The sequence below is a fragment of the Pararge aegeria genome, chromosome 21, assembly GCF_905163445.1.
Source record: "Pararge aegeria chromosome 21, ilParAegt1.1, whole genome shotgun sequence".
Classification (NCBI taxonomy): domain Eukaryota; kingdom Metazoa; phylum Arthropoda; class Insecta; order Lepidoptera; family Nymphalidae; genus Pararge; species Pararge aegeria.
The window spans coordinates 4,326,110-4,338,389 of record NC_053200.1 but is presented as its reverse complement, the minus strand read 5'-3'; the positions used below and the strand labels follow the sequence as shown (position 1 = coordinate 4,338,389).

The 12,280-nt window shown below is 37.7% G+C and overlaps 1 protein-coding gene across 2 annotated transcripts in view; it reads left to right on the top strand.

Moving 5' to 3' along the window:
- LOC120632989 (probable beta-hexosaminidase fdl) overlaps positions 1-11,772 on the top strand; it is a 111,872-nt gene extending 100,100 nt beyond the window's left edge. For both annotated transcript variants that reach the window (XM_039903002.1, XM_039903001.1), the window contains 2 exons: positions 2,320-2,516; positions 3,191-11,772. In XM_039903002.1, the coding sequence (XP_039758936.1) occupies positions 2,341-2,516; positions 3,191-4,922 (1,908 nt within the window). In that variant the 5' untranslated portion in view covers positions 2,320-2,340 and the 3' untranslated portion in view covers positions 4,923-11,772. The remainder of the gene's footprint in view (positions 1-2,319; positions 2,517-3,190) is intronic.
- Positions 11,773-12,280: the final 508 nt, after the last annotated feature.

The window sequence follows — 12,280 nt, the reverse complement described above, 5'->3', positions numbered from 1 at the left end:
TTACACACGCATATGTAATTTCAAGTTCAGTATTACAATTAGTTTCATAGTCAATTATTTTTTAGGTTAGTTTTTATTAAAAAAAGTTTATTTATTTATTTATATTATTGCACAACCAAAAAACGGTTTTCAAAAGGCCGTCCAACCTTCGGAACTGCGAGAAAAACGAGTGGGGGTTTGGCCAAAAAAGTAAAATATATATACAATGTATAGACATACTTAAAGTTGAGCCAGATCAAGCAAAAAAATATCGTAAAAATTGTACAGTTTGCGATATCCAGAAATATAAATGATATTAGCAGTAAGCAACTCACCTAATGTTGCAGCGTTCGTCATATTCAATTTGCTAAAAGCATAAGCGGTTTAAAAATAAATATTACATTCACTAAGAAGTTTATATACCAAAAAGATGGAAGTCCCCGGTGACGTAAGAGTCACATCTAGGCCACCCTCGTCTGCTGCAGAAATAGACGCGAATCGTCTTCACTATTTTCGCATCCCTATTTTAACTCGTCTTGCAAATTGTTTATTAGCGGGCTTATATATAGACACATGATATGCGTTGAGAAGTAAGGGAGAAACTAACCTATATATGTATTATTTTTTTGTCATACAAGTGGTGGTTGCGGGCTCTGTAAGGTAGTTATATTTTTAAAGTCAAAGTCAAAGTTTAAAATACCTTTATCCAAGTAGGCCCATGGATGATTCTTCTGATGCGTACATTACATGATAAATGTGTATATGGTTAAATGCAGTTTGAGCGTTCTAAGACCTAAGAAATTCTTAGATATGTTTCACGGGTACATTAGAAATACTTATACGATTAAATCTAAACTCAATCGTCATAAAATTCTTAAATCAAGAAACTATGAACTAAATATACATTATTATGCATTCGAATTTAGAAAGTCTATCATAATATTCAGAAAAAAAAACACAAACTATCTTTGTGACCTAAAATCGCCATCTAGGGCACCTTTTAGCTCATCTGCTCCAGGAACACTCGGATATATTTCTCAATGCCAATTCCACGTGTCTTTCGCGTTTCACGAACGTCCCTTATGTGACACCTAACGACGTGATCTGCATTGACTTATGTATGGATGTTATATTATATACGGCATAGTTTATTTGTTTCACAAATACAATAGCGTCTTTCTGACTATAATGCATAACGGGAAGAAGTACTTTTTTGGAAATGGTCCGGAATTGTATGATCCGGGTGCTCAGACAGACCGACTCGTTTTACTTCTTCATCCCAAGAACGTTTAATTTTGTTAATACCATGGTTATCAGAAGCTATCTTACGTGCTGGCCGCCGTGCAAATCACTACGCGTGGAAGCTTGGTATGTATATAATTAAAACCCAAATAACACTTATGAGGCTTTAGGAGTACATTATTTACTGTCTCTGAGACTTATCTGTAAAACCGAGACGTTAATAGTTTTTTAGTAAACCATGCCATAGTTTTACTGAAAGAAATCAGATCTAACATCACATGCAAAAGTAAAATCAAGCGACTCTTGTCACTTTATTAAGTAGACGCCTCGTAGCGTAGGTACAATGCACGTGTCGGCCTTTTATTTTCAATAGGGTTGTAGGGTTGTCAAAAGTAAACATTTGAAAAAGTAAATATGATTCCTTGTATTTAATATTTTTACTGATTCCAAAATATACTTATGCACCCTTCAACAGTATTTTGTAATTCCTTTACACGTTGTACAGTCATTTGCTTCAGTAACTAGCCTCATCGCCGGTCAGTCGGCGCGATTGTCCGTAACCAGCAAGATGAAGCAGCCTGAAATCATCGCATCTCAATTTTGAGCAGCCTTAGAACCTTAGAACTTATATGATTTTGGAAACAAAATAGAGTACAGAGTCAGTATTTGTGACCTGAAACCGCCATCTTGGGAAATGTTTAATTGTTTGTTTCAATTAGCTCAACTACTGCATTCATGTTTGAACCCTCTGCGATATCTCAATGCCAATGAAACATGTCCTCACCGTTTGTCTTTTGTACCAATAATATACGGAAGCTTTTTAGTTTATTTTTATCCCAATACAAGTTAGCCTTTGACTGCAATCCTATCTGCGTAAATATGCAGTCTAAGATGTGAGAGCGGGCTGACCTAGGATACCCTTTAAAGGTTTCTACGCGTCATAAAAAATAGTCATTGTCACTCTCCGTCCTTTCAACTAACTCTATCTAACGATTGTTCGCTTAGTTAGGGGCGTCAAGTAAGGACAAACAAACAGATTTTCACTTTTATAATATTAGGAAGGATGAATTTGTTATTTTGTGTTATTGTTCATTCCAGTTGAAGGGCGGCCGTTAAAAGATGAAGTCTTGGGGGGAAGCGTTGGGGCGGAGTGCGTCGGCGCACTTCTCGCGCGTCGGCCGACTACGGCGGGCGCTGCTGCTGTTAGCTGCTGCTGCGTGCACTGCCGCTGCGTTGCTGTACTGGCGGCAACAGACCGACGACTCTGCGCACAGACCCCTGCACTCTCTTTACGCGTAAGTTTTCTTCTACCGCCTCCTATCTCGTCTAACTCCCTGGTACAGTGGTGACCGTTGTGGTCTTATAAGTCCCGAAGGGTGGTCCCGAGTTCAATCCCCAGTAAGTTAGTTAAGTTACGTTCATAATAACATTTTGTAATACAAGTTAACTATGTTTAGCTTAGCTGCTGAATCAAATTTAACGTTATTCAGTTCAGAGATAGATTGCATCCTGAAGAGAAAATCCGAGATATTACACAGTCAAAATTACTAACTTAACCTAGTCGCCTTAATCGGATGTCTAGTGATTTAGGTGATTCCTATAGAAAAAATAGGTTTCACGAACTCCTACGTTATATCTAACGACGTTAGGCGCCGTCTTAAGTTACGATACCGATTCAGCGAATCGTATTTTTCATGAATAATGATGAAATAATGAAAATTGTGATAATACAAACACAAAATACCACCTCTTATGGCAAGAACCATAGACAAGTTATTACTTGAGTTGCCTAGTAAAAATCAAATAATGAAAAGTAAAAAGGTATGCCTAGGAATCTTCTTTGATTAGGCGTTACTAAGGCATTGCCTTGTCCATCGTTAGTGAAAACGGGCATCAGTGTAGGTAATAAGTAAGTAATTATACAACTAATTGTATCAATGATAATAATGAGTTCTTATTTAATTTTCAGAAATGTTGCCCCACAATGGTCTTGGATCTGCCGAAACGACCGTTGCGAGCGGTTTCTTGCAACGGAAACACCAATACTGCAGTCTCTTCCCACTTGCAACATGCTATGCGCTTCGACTCAGCTCTGGCCGCAGCCGACTGGCCCCGTCAGCTTAGCTACCGCCGCGGCTCACGTGCGGTCGAACGGCTTCTCTCTACAAGTCGTCTCATCACCTTCCCGAGAAATAAAAGAGCATCTAACCGACGCCTTCAATTTGATGTTAGAAGACTTCAAATCGCTGGAACGAAACGCTGGCTTAGAGAACAGGCGAGCTAGTAGCGGGGCGCCCCACGACGTAGTAGTCCGGGTCGCAGTCAACGGCACCGCAGACCCGCGAATGCGACAGGAAACCGATGAAACTTACAAGTTGACACTACGACCAGCCAGCCAGACGCTCGTTGTCGATATATCTGCACACTCGTTCGTTGGCGCTCGACATGGCTTCGAAACTCTATCACAGCTGGTCTGGCTGGATCCCTACGCCGCTTCCCTACTAATCCTCGAAGCTGCAACCGTTGAGGATGGACCGCGATTTCGGTACCGAGGACTTTTGCTTGATACAGCCAGAAATTACTTCCCTGTGAGTGATATACTGCGAACTATCGACGCAATGGGTGCGTGCAAAATGAATACGTTTCATTGGCATGTTAGTGACTCACAGTCGTTTCCTCTCAGACTGAACAGTGCCCCACAGTTAGCGCAACACGGCGCGTACGGGCCTGGCGCCGTGTACACTACCGATGACGTGAGAGCTATAGTAAGAAGAGCCAGATTACGGGGTATTCGGGTATTAATAGAAGTGGATGCGCCAGCGCATGTGGGTAGAGCATGGACGTGGGGTCCTGTAGCGGGGTTAGGCCACTTAGCGCACTGTGTCGAAGTGGAACCTTGGAGTACATACTGCGGGGAGCCTCCCTGTGGACAGCTTAACCCGCGGAATCCTAACGTCTATGCGATTCTAGAGCGTGTATACGCTGAGATTATCCAACTGACGGGAGTCGACGATATATTCCATCTGGGTGGCGACGAGGTGTCCGAGCGCTGTTGGGCGCAACATTTCAACGATACAGACCCAATGGATTTATGGTTTGACTTCACGAAACGTGCGATGAAAGCCCTGGAACGCGCTAATGGTGGAAAGCTGCCGGAACTGACGTTGCTGTGGTCGTCGCGCCTCACGCATACGCCGTACCTCGAGCGTCTTGACAAGAAACATTTCGGCGTGCAGATATGGGGTTCGTCGCGGTGGCCGGAATCCCGGGCCGTGTTAGACGCTGGCTATCGTTCAATCCTATCGCACGTAGATGCTTGGTACTTAGACTGTGGGTTCGGTTCGTGGCGGGACAGCTCGGACGGTCACTGCGGGCCGTACCGGTCCTGGCAGCAGATTTACGAACATCGACCCTGGATAGAGGAGATGCCGGGATTAGCCACGGGCGTCGAACCTTGGAGGATAGACGGTGGGGCGGCGTGTCAGTGGACCGAACAGCTGGGCTCTGGGGGTCTTGACGCGAGAGTGTGGCCGCGGACTGCTGCCCTTGCGGAGCGTCTGTGGTCAGACCGTGCAGAGGGCGCCACGGCAGATGTTTACTTAAGATTGGATACGCAACGGACGCGGTTAATAGCAAAAGGCATCCACGCGGCACCTTTGTGGCCACGCTGGTGTTCTCATAACCCCCACGCCTGCCTCTAGCCTTGAATTAGATGGGCATGTTCTCCTGAAGGAGTATGGAATTTTATATAATGGCTTGAAATGCCACGCTGGCGATTGCCGCTCGCACAAAACTCGATTTATGAAATCTATATGCTTAGATAGCTCGAAAAATGTTTTTGTTACCTACTGAACGTTGTGAAATAAATTTTCCCTAGGCCCTGATTTCCGATGAAAATCTAATATTAACTAACTCGTCACTGCGTTATCATAATTGTTATTGCATGAGAATGTCAAATTTGACGTCACATTATTATTCGCGCGTATTTACGACTTGTAGGTTATATGAAATCAGGGCCCAGTTTTAGTATTAGTATAGATATGTTGTAAATAATAATGAATTGTTATAAATGTAGATGACAACTATATTAGATTACATTTATGTACATTGTACAGTGCTTTGTAGTTACACTTAAATTAAACTAATTTAATAACTCTGTAATTTTTCTTAATTTATAACTAAGTGAAAATGTACTTGTAATATTAAGGTAATGAAAATACTAAATTATACAATATTATAATTATAAGGTCTATTAGATACCCATTTGACTGCCATTTTAATCACAATTTAAATGTTATTTTGCTTAGTAGCATATGCACAACGTGAAGAGAACACAATTAAAATACTTTTTGATTTAACACAATCATTAAATTAAGTACAGTACAATTTTTTTTATAAGTTACTATGACAAATGTTTTACGTTATATCTCTAAAGGCCGATTTACATCAGACGAGCGAATCTTAATTCTATTCCCACTCTATTAAATTATTCTAGTGTAAACAGATTTCAGCATGATTTCCTTATTCTCTCTGCATTGGCATGAAATTTGGAACTCCATGGAATACAATTAACACTGATCTCAATTTGCTATACTCCGTGAAAAGCAGGAGAATCTGTCTGCTGCAATTTATAACTTCTTCAATCTACAGTATCAGTGTACTCTCTACGCACTTTTCACTCTGATACCGAAGCATCCTCAGGAGATTTTGACTTTACAATCTTACTTTAACTTAGCAATTGGTAATTGTAAAAACAAAAACGAAACGTGCGTTCTCTACGCTAGTACGTAGGTACACTTCGGGAGATCTATATTGTGTGGAGTATAAAGATTGAAGAAATTATAAATTGCACCGTAGATATTCCCCTGCTTCTCTCAGAGTATAGCAAATTAAGCTTAATGTTCATAGTATATCATGGAATTCCGCAAAGTAAAGACTGCTGCTGTCCAATATTCTATGGCTAGTTCTAAGAACGCTCGCTCGCTTGATGTAAACGGTACTAGAAATTTAGGTTTTTCCTAGAGCCACAGAATTAAGAACATACAGAAACCGTGTACACGGCTAATATTGAAGAATCAAAAACAACTCTTTTTTAGTAGTGTTTCATTAACAGGCCGTAGGCATTTAATTCCATTTAGCAGATGACAGAAGTTATTTTACCTTAAATGTTCTAAACATTTACCATAAAATGGGGAAAGTGAGAAAAGTTTGTGAGCTAGCAATATTCCTCGGGTGAGAAGTGAGACGAGCGCGGACGTTTTCACTGTTTTTGGACACAATGCAATAATGGCTGAATGAGGGTTCTGTTTGTTCTTAATTCTATGCCTAGATCGTTCTTGCTTGTTCGGACAAGCAAGATCGGAGCTGTCTCTTAAAAGCGTTCTTGTGTTCTAGGAAAAAAATTTCGTTCGACGAAACAAATATTACCCATGAATTCCAGAACTAGGCACATTCTTGATTGTTAATGTGTCGCTACATACGCTAGAAACGAGCCTTCGTTTACACTAAAAGATCTAGAAATAATGCTCTTTTCTAGTTCTGACGTGAATGTAACGATTGTGGGAAAATTTACACTCTCGCCATTGGGTACATCGGAGACAGTGTAAATCATAATATTTAAGTGTGTATAAAATACGATTTAAATCATTATTGAAATTATTTGCTTTCAGTGATATATTTATTTGTATGTAAATATTTATTCAATGTTGCCAAAAAAATCTGTTCTACACAAATAACTAAACTTATCTAAATCGACAATTCTAATAATATATAAACTAAAAACACTGATGACATAACTGATGACTGACATATACATGACATAATTCTACTAGTCAAGCCTTTTCTTTTGGTGGATAGAGAGTTGTGATAATATAATATGTAATCCACCATTTTTTGCCGACGGCTATCTTGTGCAGATTTTCATCAAACATCCAAGAACACTCCAGAATAATTAACCTTTCAAACAAAACGTCGGGGTTATTGCAACTTGCATTATTTTTAGATTTGTCAATTTAGTTTAGTGTGCAACTGAAATGGCACCAATGTGTGATAATCTATATATGTAATTCTAAATATGCAAAAAGTAATCCAGTTAAAGATTGTTAAAAACAGTCCAGGGAATGAAATTGCAATACTAAAAAACTATTTAATTTTTAGACTATGCACTTTGTTCATTTCGGCCTTAACCGTAAAAATAACAATTATTTTAAGTCAAAATTACTTAATTAATATTAGTATCATATGATCTTGACTAATCGGAGAATTTAAAAAACCGTCATTCTATTCCGTAAGACAACAAGGTTAACAGTTTGAGGTTATTTTTTCTCTGGACAATTCTTGATCAGCACATCGTAAAGGTATTGTATTTTCATTTGCTCGCAAAATTTCAGTTCAATAGGAAACCTCGGGATTAGGTCAACTGTAACTTCTAAGACAAAACGACCGGTGAAACTAAAAATAAGCTTTAAAGAATGCCGATTAGTAGTAACTCTATAATTATATTTTGAATTTGGAATTCCTCAACAGACCTCAGTAAATCATTCACAAACTTAACAGTAGCTATGTATAATAAACACAATTCCTTTAACTTCGTGATCAAACAAGAAATGAGGAGATCAAAAGAACCAAAATTACCCACATAGCTTACAAAGTTGCGTTTCGTTTCACAGAGGAAACTGTGAAAAGAATATTAGCTACTTTTAGACCTGTAAATTTAATATAGGGATTCGTGTAAAACTCGTTTTTCGTCATATGGCAGTATCTAAATTTGCAGATAGCTGTCATTTCAATTAAAGAAATGCGAAAAGGTGCCACTACTAACTGTTAACTGTTAATTAAGGTTCTTCATCGAATCTAAATAGACAGCTATGAAAAATAACTTTATTCTTGAAATTATACATAATACTCGAAGGTTAGTTTTTTTTTTTTTTAAATAGAAAAGACACACAAAATTATTGTATTTTAGCAGTGTTTGCATACCATAACCCTTAACTACTCATACCTGTACCTACTCATTAATTTTAGTTTATTAGAACCTAAGTAATAGTTTTGTTGGCTGACGTCGTTACCGCCACTTATCCAAAACATTGGATGACGATACAACAAATCCAACATGGCCGACATGACAAGCAGACATAGATATATAAAAACACAACATCGAGCTTGCTATCAAACGGATGTTCTCATAGCAACAAATTGACTTGTATTTAGGTTATTTTTGATAGAGTAGTTTATCGGGTTTTAGTTTTTGAAGTTTATCTTGTTAATGTAAAAATTTAAATCTTAAGTTATTTATTATATAAGTGTTTACGATAGACTTGTTTTAAAAATACATATACACATGAAACGCGTGAACAACAGATGTGTTTTAACAGTGTACTTAAATGTCCATTCCCTTTTAACTGTATCATATAACTTGTCCCCTATATAATGGAAGATACTATATAAGATAGGGGTCAAGTTATTTTGAATGGACTGTAACTGCTTGGGCGTAAGACTTTTTTTGCAATGATGATATATTATTTAATGGAAACAATGATTTGAAAAAAAATTGATGTTATGTAAGAGCGTTGACCAATGTGCTTTAAAATAAGGGGCCTAAAAATTCTAAATTCAATTATTTCAAGTAGGCCTACTTTATAAGCACTGTTGAAACGTCAAGTCAGTTGTTTGTGACTCTACCACCGGTTCGGAAGACTTCAAAATACTAATCTCGTTCTACCCAGACGCCTTATAACCACAAAGCATAAGCATAAAGAAGGTAAATAAATTTTAGTTCAAAATTATATTTTGTGTATACATTGATGCCAATTAATTATTTCTAAAATAAACTCAATGATGGGTGTAAAAGTAGTGCCGTCCTTTTCATAATTTTCGCTGTGGTAAAGGATAGCGCAATTTTTTAATCTGTCAGTTTAGTTAAAATATTGATGTACAACAGAATCGGCGCCATAGACCTCCATAATAGGAACTATAAATCTTTTATAACAAGAACTTCTACAGTAGGAAAATATTATTGTTTTGAGTACGTCAGTGCGTTAAGTGATTATCACACTGTTACATGTCTATCTTATTTTAGTCCGTGGTATAGATCTAGTGAATGGATACTAAGATGCAGATTATACTGAAGTAGTTACTAGCGAATTCTTCAACACTAGCAACTGGGAAGTTGATTTCGACTGGTTTAAAAGCTTAAATCTGTACAAACTTCAACAGTCAGTGCTCTTAGCGAAACGTATGTAAAATAAAAATAAGTGGTCCAGAATTTGCTACTGTGAAACTATGTATTAGCATTACGTACGTTTTACTATAATTATAATATTTCGACACACGAAAACGACACCAAATTATTGTGAGTGTGCGCGTGCCCACACCTACGCAAGTTTGCTTACCCAGGGGTCGCCATTATAGTATCATAAATTTGGCCCGCGATAGCTTATTCCTTATTGTTGTTACTATTGCTATGATAAGTTGAAGAAGAAAACATATGATAATAACAATTACTCGGTTATATTTACTTGCAAGAAAAACTTAACGACCGAAATGATGGCGCAGAAAACTTACCTTTAATATCTTGGCTTAAAGCTTATTCATAACAACTTATAAAACTCGCCACTAGATGTCGTTAAATGTCACAATACACAATAGTAATAAGAATGAGAACAGTAACAATTAATCGCAAATATTGTATTCATCTGTAGTATTTATCTAATGTTATTAAAAAATATTTTTATTTATTTTTTAAGTGAGATTGGTATTTATTTTCAATATTTAAATTGCAAAATCGCTCGATGCGCCATGACAGGAGAAACGCCAAATGACGTCACGTAAAAATAAACATAATTTTGTACCGCTTGAACTTTAAAAAGACAAACACTCTGCACTCGTTATTTGCGTATATCAACTGTTTTTGATTTCAAACTATCGGTTGCTTAGTTTTGTGTCATCAATACCAAAGTAAATAATACACGGTTTTTTGTCATCGATACCAAAATCAATAATAGTGCGGCCATAACACTCGAGCGTTTTCGCGGCAAATACTATATTTATATATATTTTTTAATTCCCATTGAAATAGGAAAAAACCGTTTGACTGCTTAGATCGCGCACTTTGCGACTAGTCTATCTAGGATATATAAAGGCAGAGAAATTAAAACTGTTTTGGCTAAAATATAGTTATTTTATAATTTATTAACGATTACATATTATCATTATTTTGTGGTATATTTATTGAAGTAATACCAATCTTACTTGGAAAATAAATAAAAATACGTTTTTCATAATACATATCATTAACCCCACAGAATTAAGAACATAAGAAAGAGAAACAGAAGCCGTGTACACGGCTAATTTTGAAGCATCAAAATCCACTCCACCTTAGTGTTTCTCGGACAGGCGATTTGCCACTTTACTCCATTTAGCAGTTGCCAGTAATTAATTTACCGCGGGTGTGAAATGAGATGTGCGCGGGGCGTTTTCACTGTGTTTGTAGTTTCGTACACAATGCACTGTGCACTGCAGGCAACAATGGCTGAGGGTTCCGTATGCTTTTACTTCTGTGGTTAACCCTAACTAAGTATTCGAAGTTTGGAGGCAATTGCCCTTACCCTAATATTATTGGTGATTAGACTACACTATAAATAGAGCACTAACTCGGTGCCCCCCTAAATAAGTGAAATGTAATTTGTACAGTGTACACAGAGTACCATTCTGTAGCACCATTAAGGGTATTATTTAGTGCCTTATTTATTGTAGTCGAAATAAACGTAGCGTAACGTCAGAAAGGTTGCGCAAACTACTTCAATGCTACACGTTTATGTCTTTACACGGTATTTTGTGAGTAAGGGCATAGCAAATATATTCAAGCCGTATGGAAACTACGAAAAAACGTGCGAAACAGTACACTCACACAGATGCACGCCTTTACGAGACCCTAAAGCTATTATTGAAGTATTTTAGTCAGGGTTACCGTGTCGAGACGAGCGGTCGCTCGCGTTACTATAGTGTAAGTAGGTCGTGTGGAGTGTTGGTATTTTATCAATCTGTTCGAAATTCCATACTGCATTAGCTTATATATTTACTGTGATAAGGGTATGTTAGATTCAAGCTATAAGCCGTCGCGGAAGTTAACTGCGAGTGTAGCTTCGCGTAGGTCGGCAACTGTAAGGGCCCGCTGATTGGCTGATCGAAACGCACGAAGTTTGATTGTTTTGTAAACGGTTTTTTTTATATAAGTGTAATAAAGTAACCGACTCCTAGCTTAGTGTAAAAACCGCGTCCTTGACGTTATTCAAAATAAAAAAAATACTCAATTACTCTGAAATCACAAGATGTCAAACTATTTCGTTTTTAGATTGTATTATTTATATAGATAATTAATTAGACATGGGTAATTAGTGCTGCAGCAGCTGTACACGAATCTCAACTGACGGCAAGGTCAAAAAAAATGGTTGTCTGTAAAATCGGCTTACTAACGATAGTTGAACGTGACAACGTCGTAAGAAAATACTGATGGAATGGTTGCATTTTTCAAAAGAAAATTTTAATTTTATTTGTTTGATAGATATTATCGTTGCTATAAACAATTGACACCACATTCACTTTTCACTGCACTTCATCCTTGCCGAAAACATGTAAATGTATTATTGTATAGAAGCTGTCCACGCGACCGCATCGCTCACTCAAGTAGGAAAGAGACAGATGTCGAACGCGGATGCCGACTGTGCCTCTTTGTCGCTCGTTCCACGCTCTCGCTTGCACTTCAAGCCTTGAATGGAACGCCTCAGAGCGAGGTAACGCCACATACGTCATGTTTTATCGTGACTTCAGCCGGCTCCATCGAATTATAAGACGTTGTCACGTCAAAAGTAATGTTGTCCGACTACGCAATTATTGTCGATATTCCTACTATCAATACACCCCGAAAATCGATAGAAAGTCGATAGAAAAAATACAGCGATGGCATAAAATGTGGTGATAACATTGATAATGCAATATTATTGATAGTATCTATAGAATTATAATAAATCAACAGCGCAGATACTCAACGCTGTAGATACCA